This window comes from Agelaius phoeniceus, chromosome 10 (assembly GCF_051311805.1).
Source record: "Agelaius phoeniceus isolate bAgePho1 chromosome 10, bAgePho1.hap1, whole genome shotgun sequence".
Lineage (NCBI taxonomy): Eukaryota > Metazoa > Chordata > Aves > Passeriformes > Icteridae > Agelaius > Agelaius phoeniceus.
Window position 1 is genome coordinate 8,263,277 of NC_135274.1, and position 17,231 is coordinate 8,280,507.

Here is a 17,231-nt window from a genome sequence, read left to right on the forward strand (position 1 = left end):
CTTTTTTTATTTTCATAACTGTGGACATTGCTAGGAACTAAAAAGGTAAATACAACACTTTGTAGGTTCAAGTAGGAATGCAGTTTGTGTATTCCTCCACCAAATATATTTTAAGAAAAATACTGCTGCTCCATGTAATTCCTCTCTCCTGCTAAGAAAACCTCCACTTTAAGGCACAGGAGCTACTGCCAAGCTGAGCCACAACAGTTTGAAAGCAGATCCTGATTGATTGTTTAGGAAAGCATGTATACTGTGGTGATGGAAAATCCCCTTGTGAATGTGGTATGATGTTTGCACCACAAAAGAAACTTTCTGGTTCTTGTGTGGTAAAAAAGTTTAGTTCAATTAGCTGCTGGATTAAAGTAAATCCAGTTTTGTGCCTTTTTCAGTTTTGAATCCTGAATGTTAAGGTTTGTTTAAGATTTATTGTTTGACAGTTTTTGCTGATAACATCTTTCTGACTTTACATTGAGGGTGATTTAGTAGACTAAATAAATGTGTGTTGCTTGGCTTGTTAAGAAATTCCATAGCCTAGATTTAGTGTAGGGTCTGGTCTAAGGGCACAAGCAGGCTGAAGATGGAGCACTCTGATGCTGGGCTTTGGCAGAAACAGGCACAGCTATGCTGCTTAGGAGGGAGGAAAGCTTCCACACAGGAGTGTGCTGTGCAGCAATTATTCTAGAAGCAAACTGGGGCTTCTATTTCTTAACCCTATACAACTGGGCTTGGAATGTGACTACTTCTGGGACCCCTCTATGCAATATCCCAAGGGAAATGTCTTCTTTCCCTTCAAGTGAGACAAGGAGTGTGTTTTGGCATAATGCCTGGTTGACTTTATACATTTGGAAAGCACTGTAAGTCCAGGTCTGATGCCGAGTAGAAAATGAGCAGTCCTGGGTTCTTGCGCTTGCCTTGAAAAGCAGAATTTTAGTTGAGTTTTGTATTTGACTCTCTCTGGGTTTTTTGATTGTGTTTTTTCCCCCAGAGTCTGCCTTAATGAGTTGGATAGTTCTTCTGGGACCTATCTGAAATCATTCAAGAACAAGCTATCTGCTCCACAGGGTGTAGAGCTCTCTGACAGGGACCAAGGGATCAAGTTCAGCATATTATCTTATTTCTGTTGGTTTGTTTTAAAGACGTGCTGTCATTTCAGCTTGGTTCTGATCATGTTCAGAACAGGTTTTTACAGAAGCTGAGGCCAGTGGAAATGTTATGCTTTTTACTCACTTTTCTTGGAGAGGATTAAAGCAAATAAACATGCAATGGCTCATCCTGCTCCAAGTCTGTGTGAGCTGCCTTGAAGGACAAAAGTGGAAGGAACAAGTACCCTCTCCTGGTGTCTACCAGCACCTCTCCTTTCTGCCACTTGGATTATTTCCAGGGACTAAATCCATCATAGATTCACTTGTTGACAACTGTTATTTCTTTTGACTCTTCTGGTGTGCTGGAAACAGTCTCTGCTTTGGAAATCATTACAGCTGTGTAACTTGCAAATGATGAGTAATGGCTTCCTCCAGTTTAACTCCCTCTTCTCTTACTGTTTGCAGTGTGCTCATCTTTCCCTGTCTGCCCAGTCCTGCCCAGAGGTGAAGTATGGGATCCCAGTGCAGCTTCCCTCATGCCTTGGAGAGGAATTGCAGGTAAACATCAGCCTCCTCGAACACGACACTTTCCAAGGGTAAGTCTGAAAATAAACTAAAGACTCCAGTAAAAACCAGAATGCAGTAGGGGATATTGGCTTAATGGCTACATGATAAAATTCCCTTCTCCTCACTAGCATCTCTGTCATCCAGAAAGAGGTGACCAGATATGTTCTTTTTTCTTAAGAAAAAAAAATTACTACATCCAATTCCCCTTTCTTACTCCTGTAGCTCAGGAAAGTACAGCTAACTCTCTCTCCACGGTTGTTGAGTTGATACTGGTCTGAGCAATTTTTGTGTTCATGTGTACAGCTCTCCAGTCTCCTGCTTCTGTTTCAGGCCTTTGTATTCCAGTTTAGCTCTTAGTGTTTCAAAAGGTACTGCTGTGATCTTTGTCTTGCCCATGTCCTTGGGGTGTGCTGGCTGCAACACTGTTTTCTTCCTTGCAGGCCAGCCAGTGCTATTTCAGTGAGGTTTAGGAACCAAGTAGCATCATGGACACACACATCCCCTGGCAATGTAGCCTTGGAAGGACTAGCATGTGTGATTTGAATTCCAGCAGTCCTGGAATATGAGCATTGGAACACTCTTTGTATGGCTGTCCAGCCAATGATTTGCCAATTTTGCTTCTTTTTTATTCAGAAGGGTCTAGTTGGTGGGTGTGCCTTTGAATACAGGTTGGGGTCAAAAGAAAAATCAATTCCTTTCAGTTGGCTGGACAAGTAACTAAAACAGCACTATTTTGCTTTCTTTTAATATATATATTATGAATTTAAAACTTATTTAAAGATGCTTCATTTTTGATTCTGTGTGAAACTCACACTGTTATGACTCAATCTCTGCATGAGAATCCACAAGGGAGAACATAGAAAAAGCTGAATACTGACTTTATGTGTTTAAAAAAGGATAGAAAAGTTTCTCTGCAGATGGATACATAGCATGTATATATATGCATACAGCCATAATACCCACACTGTGTGTAGGGAGTGTGTGTACAAGCTTATATACACACACACTCACACGTATCTCTATTTAGTCTCTGGATAGATGGAAATGTCACTTGATTCCAGTATTTTCCTTGATTATAGTTGCTGTGTCCAGGAACCTCAGGCTTGTTTCTATGGCAGCTATTCCCAGTTCAGCTATTTCCTCAATCCCCATTTGGCAGTAAGTGGAAGATGTTGTGACACTCACAGTGAGCATGTCACAGGGGGCTGAGAGTGTGGGCAGAGCTGTGTGCAGGTGACAGGCTCAGACAGGAGGGACTCGTGTGCAGCAGGCTGCAGCATGGCCTCCTGTGGCAGCAGTCTCTTGGCTTTTCATCAAGGGATTCACAGACCAGCCCAGATCTCTCTGTCTCTCTCTCTTTTTCTTCTTATTTTTTTTCCCTTTCTTTTCCTTCCCTGTTGCCCTGCTCTGAAGCAGGACTGCAAGATCAGGATGGCATTATGAACAGGAACACTAGGGAACCTGTGCTGCACTAGACAGGCTGACTAATCTCCCTTTAAATAATCTCCCTTTAAATAGTCTGGAAGCACACTGGTGAGTTTCTCTTTCAGGAGCCATAAATAGCCAGATCCATGCTGGTAAGTAGCAAACAGCACAGTTATTTGTTCTGGGAAGGTCTTCCTATTTCCTTCATGTTATTGCATGGATAGCTGTGATCCAGTTCTGGTAACACTCTGTATGGTAGCAGTGCTGCTGCCTTTCCTCACACTGCTTTATCTTCTGTGACAGGGAGGAGGGAGCAGCTGCTCCTGGGAGATTGACTTCCCTTTCCAGTGCCTTTGGATCAGAGTGGCAATGGGGCTGGGGCTTGCTGTGGACTGTACAGCTGGCTTTAGCTGGAGCAGTGCAGTTCAGACCCTTCTGAGAAGTGCTGTGAGTCAAAAATCTGGCTGATATTTGTAGCACCTGGAAGGTGGAAGGAAGGAGTATTTGAATGCTTGCTGCCTAGCTATGGATCTGGATAGAGTGGAATATATGTTCCTGTGAGCTAGCTCACCTTGTGCTTCAGACTTGTCTGGAGGATAAACTCAGTTTATTTGTTTTCCTAACTCATAAATAAACACTGAAAAAAAAAAATTGACCAAGTCTATGTTAGTTAGGCTGGCTAATATAATCTTCTAAAAGATGGAAGAGTGCAAACTATTCTTCAGGTAGGTACAAGCACTCTGAAGCTGCCTCCATATCTGGTCCTGAATTATCAAGGCAGCCTTCAAGAACATCAGGAGCTCATCCATGTCCAGTAGTTGCTACAGCACTTTCTAAGATTTAGGTAAATAGGAGAATCCTCAACGAAGAGGGCAGCAAGTCTTGCCTCAGTGAGGTAGGAGGCATTTGAATTTCTTACTCATAGTGTATTGTCATCTTCTTCCTGCCATCCTACCCACTCAATGCGTCAGAGATCTAAGGCTTGATTTTTTAATATTTATTTTTCTTTTTTTTCTTCCCCACCTTCTCTGCTGAGCAGGGAATATCCAAGCCTTCAGTTTCTGGTACATCATGTAATTTTTTTTTTCCTTTTATATTTTTCTCTTTTTATCTTTCTTATTTTTTCTCCATCTGCTGAGACACAATTCCCTTCATCTACTGGCTTTTATACTGGGGTGAGTTGGCTCACTGGTGCAAGAGGACAGAGGGCCAAGTAGGTCTGAGGAGGGGAAGAGAGGATATGTGGGGGCATAGCATAGACCAGTTACACAGTGGCAGCTTCCTTAAATTGTCCCTCATGTTTGCTTTCCTTCATAACATTGCTATTAAATCATTGTAAAGAGGACAAGGTTTCTGCCTGGTCACATCCCAAGTGATGTGACACCATTCAGATGGTTTTTTGATCTTATGGAAGGAGGGGTGTTCTTTTCCTTTCCTTATTCATGCTCAGTGCTTGCCATCCTCAAACTGGGACACACCTGGGGCCAGGGATTGCCTCAGTGTGTCATTTATATGGGATTTTAAGCTCCTATTTGGCAAAGCAAAAGTTCTGTGCCAAGTTTTGGATACAACCTCAACAGAGAAATTAATGGTCTTCTGAGGAAAACTACTACAATGTCTTATTATCAACAGTTTTCTGAATTAGAGTAAACAAAACCAAACAAAAATACTCAGCCTGTGCATTTAATTAAAAAGACAAAACAAAGCACAGCTTTTTAATTAACTGTATTTGGTGTACTTACCTTGCGACACTCCAGTCAGACCAACCAGGCTGTTCCTGGGCTAAGTTTGGCCTGAGTTCCAGCTAGTATGCTACGCACAGGCTCTCTTTGGAAAAGCAGAAGGAAAATACAAATCTGAAAGTATGTTTCAATGCCTGACAGGTCCCACTGAGCAGAGAGAGCAAAAAGCAGTGGAATCTGCCCCATGCCACTTTGCTGGGTCAAAATGCAGTGTGCTTTGTCTCTTCCCCCTAGCACAATGGCTGCGTTCCCTGTCCTGCAGCAGGAAACGTTATTCCGGAACGGTACCTGGAGCTATCGAATTCCAGCCCTGCTCTACCTGCCGCGCTTCAGCATCATCCTGGCCTTTGCTGAGGAGCGAGAGGACCTGGTGGATGAACATGCCAAGCTGATAGTCATGCGCAGGGGCGTGTACGACCCAGCCACGCAGCACGTTCAGGTACCAGTGCAGGGAGAAGAGGGGGACACTGCCCCCTGTTCTGCCCACCTGCCCACAGTGAGTGGAATGTATTTGCCCTCTTGCTGTAGGGACAGGGCAGCTTCTCCTCCCCAGGTACAGGAGACAAATCTGCCTATAAATAATGCGCGTCTCATTATCACTGCTGGGATTCAACCCTATGGGCAGCTGTTGGGGGGACTAAAATGGAGTAGATATTCTAGGGGTGGCTTTAACTCATCATTGCAGAGCTGGGGATGCAGATACAGAGATGGGACAAAAGTCCTGTTGTAGCTGGAAAAATGCAGTGGAGAGGCAGAAATGCCTCAAGGAAGAGGAAGAAATGCCACAACAATGGGGAGGAGTAAATTAGCGATCAGTGACTATTCTTTTTTTTTTTTTTTTTTAATTCATCATTTTAGGACTTACTTTCTCAATCTAAATTGAGAATAGTTAGCCTCTCCATGTCTCCATGCAAAAAAAAAGTGTCTGGTTTGCTGGTGCCAGTGAATTGGCTACCTTATTAACCTACCAGTTATTATTAACAGTTATGCTGCCGGGTGGCTGGGGGTGGTGGAAACTCTATTTATAATAATTTTTTGCATATGCAAAGGCATGAATGTCTTGGGGAAAAAAAAAGTAATTATATTTTTCTATTCCAAACCTTCGTTGGTTGTCTTAGATTATAGGCTCTTAAGAGCTGGAGTCTGCCTAGCAGAAGCAGCCTCTGAGCCCACCTGCAGTGTCATACCATTCAGGTAACATCTTGTGTAACTCCATGTAATTCAGTTAGTGGGGTTCAGTTGGTCATAAACTTAGTAATTTGTGTTCACATGCTAGAATTTTTTAAAATGGAAGTACTAAATTTTCAATAAAAGTTAGTATTAGTTGGATAGAAACAGAAAATATATGAACAAAAAGGCTAATCAGCAAATCAAGGCAGAAAAGTTAATTAATATAATCTTACTGAAAACTACTGCTTTGCTTACCAAGCCAATAACATGATGTAGTCATAGTTTTCTAATTGCAATGCTAGTGTTAGAAACATGATTGCGTTATGTGCTATTCATTTGAAGAAAACAGGGCTTGCTGGGTAGTTACACCAGCTCTACGACCTATTTTCTGAGTCAGACAGCTCAGGGTCCAAATCTCCACACCAGAGTCACGTAATCAGCCCTCGCAAGGTGCTTCAGTGTAGGCTGGGTTGCCCATTCACATACATTCACATCAAAGTGGAGGAACAGGAGCCTGAATGAGCAGGGATTTGTCATCATCCAGGATGCTTGAAAAGGGCTTGGGTTTCTCTGTGACTTCCTCAAAAACATTGACACAGCACAGTGTCTGTACTAGCACACTTTGACCACTGGGCATGTCTGTGTGCCATATATATATTTGTGAGGATTTCTGAAAATTCAGCCACTGTAGCTTTTTAAAGGATGTCATCAGCCACCAGCTGCATTGAGATATGGAACTATCAGTTCCTCAGGGAGTAGTAATTGAAAAGGACATAACCCACATGCTTGGTGAAGTGTACATGCTTCGTGTCATCAAAATAATTTTCACTTTCCTTTGACGATGCCAGATTATTGTCTTCCCATTTCTTGCTCTATCCATTATCCTGCTTCTGTTCTTCCCATGCTCTTCTGTGGCTTTTATCCAGACATCCTTGCACTATAATGTGGGTCTCTTTGTAACAGTGTGTTCCATTCTTGTCTCCCTTCCCACGGACTGTGGCAGTGGAAAAGGATGGAGACCCTTGTCAGTGCAAAGCTTGAAGGCCACCGATCTATGAACCCCTGCCCCGTATATGATGAAGTCTCGGGAAAACTCATCTTGTTCTTCATAGCTGTCCCAGGAAAGATCTCTGAGCAGCATCAGCTGAGGACAAAGATCAACCTGGTACGTCTCTGCTATGTCACTAGCATGGACCAAGGACGCACCTGGAGTGCTGCCCAGGATGTCACTGACAGGACCATTGGGAATGAGTACAAGAACTGGGCCACCTTTGCGGTGGGGCCAGGTCATGGACTACAGTTGCTCGATGAGGCCCGGAGCCTTGTGATTCCTGCCTATGCCTATCGTATCTTGGACCCCAAGCAACACCCCACCCCTCATGCCTTCTGCTTCATCAGCTCTGACCATGGGGCAACATGGGAGAAGGGGAACTTTGTGGGGGGGGAGAGCGCAGTGGAGTGCCAGGTAGCAGAGGTGCATACCTGTGGCAGAAAGGTCCTTTACTGCAATGCAAGGAGCAACAGGGGAGCCAGGATCCAGGCCGTCAGCTACAACCATGGGCTGGACTTTGAGGGAGGCCAGCGGGTTGAAATGCTAATAGAACCTCCCTCAGGATGCCATGGGAGTGTTACTGCCTTCCCACCTCCCCCAAATGCAAGATGTCAAGACAGTTGGTTACTCTACGCTCATCCTACAGACCCAAGGGGGCGGAAAGATTTAGGAATTTACCTCAACAAAAGCCCTTTAAATCCAGCACACTGGACAAAACCCAGCATACTCTTCAAGGGCCTGTGTGCTTATTCGGATCTGCAGTACATGGGCGTTGGGCCTGATGGCTCACCTTTGTTCTCCTGCCTCTTTGAATATGGGACCCACAGACAATGTGAAGAGATGATTTTTGTCATGTTCACTTTGAAGCAAGCCTTTCCCTCAGAACACTGAGTCTCAAGCCTTTCCATCAGCATCCCTCTGAAAACCATCTTTGCTGATGCTTTTTACTGTCATTTCTTATCCCTCAGCAAAAGGGTTTTTTTTGTTCCTGCTGCACACATAGTTTGGTGTTGGCTTGTTCTGTCTGTAGATTGTGAAGTCCATTAAACATACCACAACTTAACACATTTGGTTTTGTTTTCTATTGCCTGTTCTCCCTTTTTGCCTTTCTCTTTGGCTGCTTTTTTACACATCATGTGCCCAAAACAAGTGTGACCTTTGTATAGGGCTTCTCACCTTGAGGTCTCTGATAGACTTCATCAGGGACATCAGTGTGCTGACAGTGCAGGGACTGCAAGGGAACAAATGGCAGCAGGGTTATGCTGAGTGGTATTTAGTAAGTTGTGGAGAAACTTCTAGAGAGGGCACTGGGCTTACTACCCTATATCTGCTGTCACCTTCTTCAGGAAGCTGCTTTGGCTCTGGTAAGGAGCAATGTTTCTTGCAGCCAATGTAGGAATGCAGGCACCTGTAATTTCCAGGGTTTTCTGTCTCCTTATTTCGGTAAGGCCATGTGATGCCTTGCTCTTGGGATATTCCATGCCAACTTCTTCAGTGTTTTTGAGGCTGCCTTGTTGAGTTCCCAGGCACCCCAGAGGCTTCTGCCTAATTTAACCTTCTCCTTACTTCCCATGCTGTGTTTTCTTGCTTACTCGCCCTTTTGCTTACACTGCATTGAGAAGGTGCAGTTTCCCATGTGTTAGAAAACCACAGCCTTGTCTGCTCTGGCTGCTCCCTCTCCCTGGGCAGTGTTAGTAGGAGTCAATGAGGACACCAGGACCCTTCTACACTGGGGACAGAGCAAGTGGCAAAAGTGGCATTTTGCCTATATGGAAACTGCAGGATCGGGACAGGTCTGCAGAGGGAGCTCCCAATTTAGAGTCAGGAGGGGAAGTGCTTGATGGTCTTCCTAACACAACTGCCAAGCTATGATCCACATAGCAACTACTCTTATTGTTGACAACCCCATGTCTTGTTATTACAGAGTATTATTGGCATATGAGGCACTATGTCAAACAAATAACATTGCCCCACTTTCAGCAAAAAAGCACCAGTGTCAGAGGAAGGAGAACTGACCAAAGCCAGAGAAACATAAAACACTCAAGCTGGAAGGCTTTCCAATGTAGACAGATTTTCAGCAGATTTCTGAATGAAACAGCTCTAGTTTTGGTGAGAGAGACACTATTCTACTACTATACAGTGTATTTTGAAAAGAGGCATTATACAATGACTACACAAGGGACTGACCAGGAACAAATGGCTACCATGTAATACACATCCGAGCAAATGGAGCTAGGAAAGTGTTGCCCATGCCTCTGGACAAAATTCTGCATATGAACCAGTCTGTGCTTGTTTCCTGTGTGTGTTGTATCCCGTGTGTGTGCACACGTTCAATGACTGCAAGGAAAATATGTTTGTTCACCCTCTTGGAGAAGAAAAACTCTTGCTTTTCAGAGGTCTCTCAGAACACATCCCCTTTGGTGAACACTACCAAGTCCCATAGGATTTTTTTTGCAGTGTCACTGCTCAGGTCCATGAGTCCCTGCTAGCACAGTGCTCCTACCGCCTTTTACTACTGACAGCTTTCATGGGTGTTGGGAAAAAAAGCCCTGACTTTCCTCGCTATGGAGATTTGTTTCAGGGCACCTGGATGCTGCAGATACCAAGGGAGTGAAGGGATCTCGTGACCTTCACAGATACACTGCTAACTTGTCAAGCTGTTCCCAAGCAGCAGGTCAGTAACATGCTGGGCTGGAGTAGCAGAGTGGCTCAGGTAGTCAGTGCTTTTTGGGTATTACTTATATGCTCTTTAGATGTAGGCTAGAATCTAAATAACCTTTGTGGCCAACAGCCTATCACTGATGCCTAATTAGGGAATGGTATATTTAGATTTCTGCAAAGCTAACTGCTGCCTTATAGACTTAACCTCCTCATCAGATACTATGGAATACTTTAGTTTCGTGACATGGAAATGCATACTTAAGTTTCTACCTGGCCAAGCCTGGCAGTTCCCATGCTGATGCAGTGCACAGGCTGAATATAAGTGGGGAGGAGGGGGTTGAGTGACCACTGTACATCTTGAATGATGCCACAGACAGTATTTATTTACTGGTTCTGGAGAGGCTGGTACAGTACTACCTGGACATCTATAGCAAAACCAGTTCAGATAAAGTGTCTATTATAGTGTCTTGGAAATAAGATATTATTCCAAGCTAACAAGCCATTAGGGATCACAGAGCTGTTTATATTATGGGACTGGGATTTACCTTTTGAGCCACTGAAGCTGTACTGTGCTTTCTTTTAGGACCAAGAAATACTCACAGAAACCAGCCTGTGCATTCAATTGTCACAGTCATCATTTATACTTGGATCCCTTCCCCTTTTTTTTGTCTCCAAGTTAAGGACTAGTGTGTGCCTGGACATGGGATTTGAAGGAAATAGCAGCAGATTGCTAAAAATCTATGTTGGTGGTGGGGTGGATAGGAGCTAAGTATGCAACTGATTAGTCTCAGATGTCTAATGAGGGCTTGTACTTGTTACCTGGTGTTAGTTTGCAGAAGATCAGGAGAAGCTCTCCAAACAGTTTCATTCTATCAAAATTGATGTTGTGAGCAGCTCTGTCCGCTCTTCATCCAGATACATTTCTGTTGTATGGAGAGCACTGTGAGGTCGAGTGGTGGTTGACATTCAGAGCTGTTTTGCTTCCTGCTGCAGCTGTGCTCCAGAGAAGCTTCTGGAGATACCAGAAATCCCAAGGATCTGGTGCAGGTAAGGTTAGCAGTGCACTGTGGCCAGGCAGGGCTGTCAGAGCAGGTGCATGGTGCCTTTGCCATATGCAGACTCTCATTTTGGTTGGGAGAATAGAGTTTGTAACACTCTGTACCTTACAGCTAGTGGCAGAGCCACTTAATGGCATTCTGTGTCTGACTCCATTGAGGCACCCGAATCCCTAGGAGTTTGTCTGCTAAGGGCCTGTGTGGATGTTGGTGGAGCTGAAGGCCAGGTTCAGCTGAGCTAATTGTCATGTGCAGACAGTGCTTGCTCGGCATGGACAGGAAGCCCTGCACGGTGCAGTTCAGCTCATCTAGCAGGGCCCTGCTCTGGCCACACAGCTTTGGGCTGCTGCTGCCCACAGTTTCATCTTACTGCAGAGGTTAAGCTGGACACTGCAGACCAAGCCTCTGCATAGCTGAAAGCAACAAGAAGGCTTAGAGGGATGGATGCTGGGTTATGCTGGTTCACTCTCCTTTTACACACCCACAAATTTGCACGGACAGTCTGTTCTCTCCTGCCTTGCTGTCCATGCAGTGTACAGCACTTCATGCATGGTCCAGGTACTGTGGTTCCAGCACTTCTCCTGGGTCTGGGAACCAAGGGTTGCATAGGGCTAGCAGGGTTTGCACCTTTCCTCTGCCTCTGGACTTCGGTCCCAGCTCAGCTGCTGCTTTCAGGTATAGCTCAAATGTGGATGCGCAGAGAGCAGAGTGGTTGGAGGTACAGGATAGACAACCAAAATTGTCATGCAGGCAGTGCCCCTGTAGGAATGTTATGGCATTGCTGCAAATATGTCTTGGAGATGCAGCACTAAGCATGCCACACAGCATAGCTGAGGGACAGATGTACATACAAAGAAAAGGGAAGTGAAAGCCCCAGTTCTCCCCTCTCTGACGCAGGTTGCAGACACAGCTTTGCTCTATCCCACCTTTGGGGATTTAGAGTAGGAAAGATCTTTGAATCCATCTCACAGTAGCTCACAGGGGGCTTTGGTCAAAAATCCCTAGCACAAATCAGCCTTTCAGTCTGCTTCTATGCATGGAGACATGCAGTAGTTATTTTATCTTTTCAATTCTTTGAGGTTCCCTCCTCACACCTAGTCAAGGCAGGAATGGGGCAGTCAGTGCTATGTATCCTAATGCACAGTGTGTTTCTGATCAGAGATTTATTTATTCCCCATGGAGACCTGTAGTGGGTAGGACAGAGACAGGAAAAAGATGAAAACTCAAAGGATCTGGCAGGAGATCGTAAATTGGACGGCAGGCCACCAAAGCCTGGGGGACTGAATCTGTGAGGGAGCAGAAGAGATCACCAGCTGGGACTTTTGGACACAAAGCAGGAGGGAAAGGCAGGGAACGTGGGCTTGCTAGTCACTTCAGCAGCAGCATGAAGAGGGAGAGTGGGGGCTGCAGGGATATGTCACACTCACTCTCTGAGCTGTTTGAGTTGAGGAAGTTGTCCGTGGCTGAGTTTCCTTTCCCTCTCTGTGCTATTGAAACAGGAAGCTGGTGAGCTGAAGCTGGCTGATCGTTACACACAGACACACAGGCAGCTCTGGCAGCTCCTGTGCTGGCATTCAGGTTTCCTCCAGCTCCAGCAATGGATCAGTGCTGGTACCACGGCAACATCACTCGCTCCAGAGCTGAAGACCTGCTCTCCAAAGTAGGCAAGGACGGCAGCTTCCTTGTGCGGGCCAGTGAGTCAATTGCTTCAGCATATGCACTCTGCGTGCTGTAAGTACAGCGTTCTCCGCGCCCTTGCCCACACTGCTGTCCCTGCTGGGCAGGGGTCTCTCCTGCCTCCTCCCCTGCACACAGGCAAACAGGTGCTGTACTCACTGGGAACGTGCAGCCTTCCTCAGAGCACTGCTGGTTTCACCAGACTGGGCCATGGGGTGGGGAAGGGTTAGGAGCCAGGCTGAATAAACCCATGGTTTATGTACTGCTGTACTGCTCATGCTGCTCTTGCCCCTGATTCTAAAGGAGAGAATGGTCAAAGGCACTGCTGCTGTGCTTTGAGAGAAAATAACCTCTTGAACTTCTGGAGTGTCTTAACAACTTGGGTCAAATATTTATCTTTAGTGACCCCAGTCCCGAGCCTGGGACCTCCCAGGCACTTTTCTTGCTCTGGTTCAGTGTATGTTTGAGCTCCCTGCTTGCACTGTGTTGCATTCAGCAAAAGGCTTGAAATAGTTCCTGGAGCTGTGCATAGGATACCCAGCAGAGCAGTGATTCCACCTGCATCATTAATGTGGCTCACGGGGTAAACGTTTCATGTGGGGAATAGGGAGAGAAGTGCTGGCAGCCCTGATCCCCTCATGCTGGGTTAGGTCAGGAACCAGAGAGCAAGGCCTCCTGCCCTGGGTTTGTGAGAGGCAGAGTTTTTTCCTGGAGGCAGGAAAGCAGGAGTGAGAGGAAACTGAAGTCAATAGGTAAAATCTGAGACATTTAACTTTGTCTTACAGAGAGATCAGACAGTTGCTCCTTGCTTAGGAGAGATCAAGAGAGCCCTTGTGGGACCCTATCAGATCTTCTTTGCTGCCATTTTTTGCAGCAGATTGATGCAACTAATTTAATCTTTACCCCATATTACATTACAAACATTGCTAGCAGGTTTCTCATTTTCTGTCTGAAAGTATATTTCTTGTAGTGGTGAAGGTGGTGCTGCTGTTTATAACTCTGAGCTAACTGCTTGTCTCTGAGGTCAGATTCTGCTGACAGCACTGTCGGCTGCTGAGTGCCATGGGGCTGGGTGACTGCCCTGTGGGTGTAGGTGTTGGACTGCCAGGGAGTGGTGGCTGGGGAGTGGGTGTCTTCACAGGCACAGAGAGCCTCAGTGCCTGCCTGATAAGGTGCTTGAAACAACACAGGGAAGAGTTTTGTCTTTCTGGAGGGAGCAGAGAAAGAAGGGCAGCTGCAGATGAACAGCCAGTACTAGCAGGAAGGAGGAGAAAAAATCCTGTAACAGGAGCTGAGGGCCTGAGTGGTCAGTCAGGGAACAATTTACTAGAACAGACTGTTGCTTCCATTAAGTGATTTTAGTATTACCCCATTGATTCGACTTGTAACCAGTGTGTACACAAAATATTTTCACCAAGGGATGGTAGGGATTATAGAAAGGGAAGGTGCTGCAGAAAGGCCTACTAACATGCATTTGCATAAGTTTTTCCATTGTAAATGTTTATGCAGCCAGCTTTGAAAGCCTTTTGTGACTTGAGAGACATGGGATCAGGAAACAGAAACAATATAATGACCATGATTTTCTAAACCGGGAGCCAAAGGTTATATTCTTAAATCCATTCTGAGGTAGCTAATATGAATGGCTTGATTAAAGAATTGGGGAGCACCCAGCCTTGCCAGCCAAGAGCAGCTGGATCAGAGGTGCAAAGGGCTGGCATTAATTACAGCCTGGGAAACATCACACAGACTGCTGTCAAATGATCTGACAGAAGCTTTCAGCTTATGCTGGCTTGCAGTTAGTTTGTGGAGAGGTGGTGAATAAGTCTTTCCCTCTGAACATCATCTCCACAAAATGGGCACCTTTGCTGAAGCTGAAAACTTCCTCAGAGATGTATCAGTTTCAGCTGTGCTATTGACTGGGAGGTGTTTGAAGTTTGAGTTCTTCAGTTACTTCGTTTAAAAAATAGAGAGGCTGGAGACAAAGAACGGGAGAGTGGGGAATTGAAAGGTTGACTGCAAATTGTTTCCATAAAAGAGAATTATGTTGAAAAGGAGCAGGTGTCAACTCTGTATACATAAGGAAAACGAAAAAACATGAAATTTGCTCTGAAAAAGAAATGTCATATTCTACAAAGCTCTAATATTTACTGGGCAGATCAATCAAGATCCAGCAAAAGCATTTATTATTATAATATAATAGAATGAAATATTGATTTCATTGAAGAGCTGCTTTAGAAAAACAGGGTTTGTATAAATATAGACTAGTGGAGGAGGTATATTTGGAGAGCCTTTTAAGAGTGCCTTGCCTCCTTTTCTGAAACAGAGCAGCAGCATTTAGAGAGTGAAAGGCTGGGAAATGCTCCTCCCCCTGCACAGCTGTCCCCTGTTCTGGTCACACTGCCCCATAAAAGGCAAGAAACAAAGCCCTTTTCCTCCTCCTTTCTCTGTGCCTAAATCATTTGATCTGTCAGTCTATTGATGAGAAACGGGGTCTTTTACTCACCTGGAGGGGAATGCCTGAATCCTGAAATCCAAAAGAGCCTGCTTAGTGTTCCCTGCACCTAAACTGGTACCATTCCTCCAGGGGATCTTCTGTTGGCAGTTCCTCCATGAATGGCTGCAGGACTGACAACACTTCTAGAGGTGACAGTCGAGGACCAGCTGCAGCTTTGGGACCCCTCTAAGAGGACCCTGCCTGCGAGATGTCCTTTCCAATGCCGTGCCTCTCTCATGGTGCACTTGGCACATGGCATCAGGCCTAGCACAGCAGCCCTGTTCAGTGCTCCAGACACTCCCAATATGCACATTATCACCTGTGCATAAAAACATATAGCAAGAGAGGAGTGAGAAAATGCCTGCCTTGTCACACTGTTACCTCCTCTGGTTGGTTAAGAGGACAGGCAGATGACAAGTACTTGGAGGCTGATGTTTTATTTACCCTCCACATGGACAGCCTGAACAATGGCTGAACAATTCTGAACTCAACCCACCTTTTAGGGAGGACCTAGAATGTGGTGGCAAATGGGACCACATAACTTGTCAGTCAGGATGCTGAGGAGAGGAAGCCTAAGGGTAAAAATGGAGTAAGAATCCTGGTCTTCTCCATCCACATGCACTAAATTAGGGGACTGGCAAGCAGGATTCCTCCTTTGATCCTAGGAATGTTTCTCCCTTCTCCTGTCTCACCCAACTGCCCTTCTTTCATTGTTCTTATACTGATCTTACTGGTCCTCAGCCTAAACCTCTTTACAAGCATTATGAGAGCAGCATTGAACTGTCTGTGTGATGGGCCACTTTCTGTGAAGGCCACATGAGAGTCCTCTTGTGAGCAGGAGCCATTGGGCTGCTTCATTTATCAGTTTCATAATCTCCACACACACAAATTGTCTCTGCTGCATGAATAATTCTGCTTAGCTCTATTTGAATACCAGCAGGAGTAAATGGTGTAAGAGAGCTGCACTGACACATAAAAACAAACCCCATGCTCTTCCTTGGCTCATATCCTCACCTGGCACTGATTGCCCTGGTATTGGTGGAATTAGCAGTGCTGTAGCTGTCCTAGCTGTTGAGGATCATGTCTGTGACTTCCAGCTCTGTACCAGATGTATGAATAAATAGATGCCTGTGAAATGAGCTCTAGAAACAGCTTGAATTCTTCTGCATCCTTTGCATTAATGCTATCAAAAGACACACGTTCATGTGGATACATGTCCTCCAGACATCCTAGAGAAACTCAGCTATGATCTACGAGGAATTTATTTTCATTTCCAATGTCTCTTTGTGACTCCTTGTATAAGGCTGCCTGAAATCCTGGCAGTCTCCTCTCTCCTGTGTGGAATGATTCTGAAAGGCATATGATGAATAGATTCACATCACAACTCTAAGAGAGATTAGGATGTTTATTGATTTGCCTCATCTCCCCAGGTGGGGGGATGACCTCAGCCCACATTTTGTGACAATTCCACAGACAGTGCAGTGTTTCTTTTACAACCAAAGAAGATCTGAGTGTGAATTCTGTTTTTTCTTTTGAGAAGGAAGGGGTTGAATCTGCACCTTTTGGTGGCTCAAAGCGATATTGTATCTTTTAAGTGCTTTGCAGATAACTTAAAAGATTTGAACAATCTTTTGTTGTGAGAAAGGTAAAAATATATTGTCTAGTCAATATTTCTTGGGTGAACCACACAAAGCTCAGCAGCTGCTGAGGGAGGTTAAGCTTACAGTGCTGTTCAGGCTTCCCTTGGGCTCCTGTGCATTGATGTGACCCTCCACTGAACACAAGACTCCTCTATCCCCCCTTAAATAAGAATCTAATTGAATTTAACTGGGACAAAGTATTTGTTGTGGGTGCCCTACAGATGCACATGTACAGTGTGCATCCACACCAGGATGGTGAGATGGGTTTTCATTTAAACTGTTGTTTAGGATTTGTGGATAGAAATGTGCCTGGCAATCAGATGTTGTACTGTGATTTAGCTGAAATATATAATTTGCTTTTTCCAATACAAGTCAATGCTCTAGCCCTTCAGTTTACTCATTTATTGCTGTTTTTGGCCCTTTGTCTTTCGGATTTCTGCTTTTTCATTTCTTCCTGAGATGCCTGCTCTATTGACAGCTAGAGCCACTTGGTGTTTTCTCTCTTTCCGGCCAGAAGAAGAGTGGAATGACTCCCTCTGAGCTAATGCTGATATCACTTTCTGCAGTGACATCTGCAAGCAGATGTTCCTGTTTCAGTGACCAGGAACACCTCAGGTTTGTGTTAGTCCGCAGGCTCCAGGAAAAGAAAGTAAGAAAGAGAAATATT

General features: G+C 45.0%; 2 protein-coding genes across 30 annotated transcripts in view; both read left to right on the forward strand.

The window, feature by feature from the left end:
• NEU2 (neuraminidase 2) overlaps positions 1-8,100 on the forward strand; it is a 35,740-nt gene extending 27,640 nt beyond the window's left edge. For 14 of the 27 annotated variants that reach the window (XM_077183808.1, XM_077183803.1, XM_054639603.2 and 11 more), the window contains 3 exons: positions 1,548-1,678; positions 5,051-5,255; positions 6,990-8,100. In XM_077183808.1, coding sequence (XP_077039923.1) covers positions 1,548-1,678; positions 5,051-5,255; positions 6,990-7,928 — 1,275 coding nt within the window. In that variant the 3' untranslated portion in view covers positions 7,929-8,100. Of the gene's footprint in view, positions 1-1,547; positions 1,679-1,724; positions 3,227-3,391; positions 3,522-3,562; positions 4,250-5,050; positions 5,256-6,989 lie in introns of those variants that run through there. The other 13 variants (XM_077183814.1, XM_077183811.1, XM_077183819.1 and 10 more) reach the window with 4 other exon arrangements.
• Positions 8,101-9,640: 1,540 nt separating this feature from the next.
• INPP5D (inositol polyphosphate-5-phosphatase D) overlaps positions 9,641-17,231 on the forward strand; it is a 51,908-nt gene continuing 44,317 nt past the window's right edge. The window contains exons 1-2 of one of the 3 annotated variants that reach the window (XM_054639495.2): positions 9,641-10,745; positions 12,253-12,484. In XM_054639495.2, coding sequence (XP_054495470.2) covers positions 12,351-12,484 — 134 coding nt within the window. In that variant the 5' untranslated portion in view covers positions 9,641-10,745; positions 12,253-12,350. Of the gene's footprint in view, positions 10,746-12,252; positions 12,485-12,513; positions 17,180-17,231 lie in introns of those variants that run through there. The other 2 variants (XM_077183796.1, XM_077183795.1) reach the window with 2 other exon arrangements.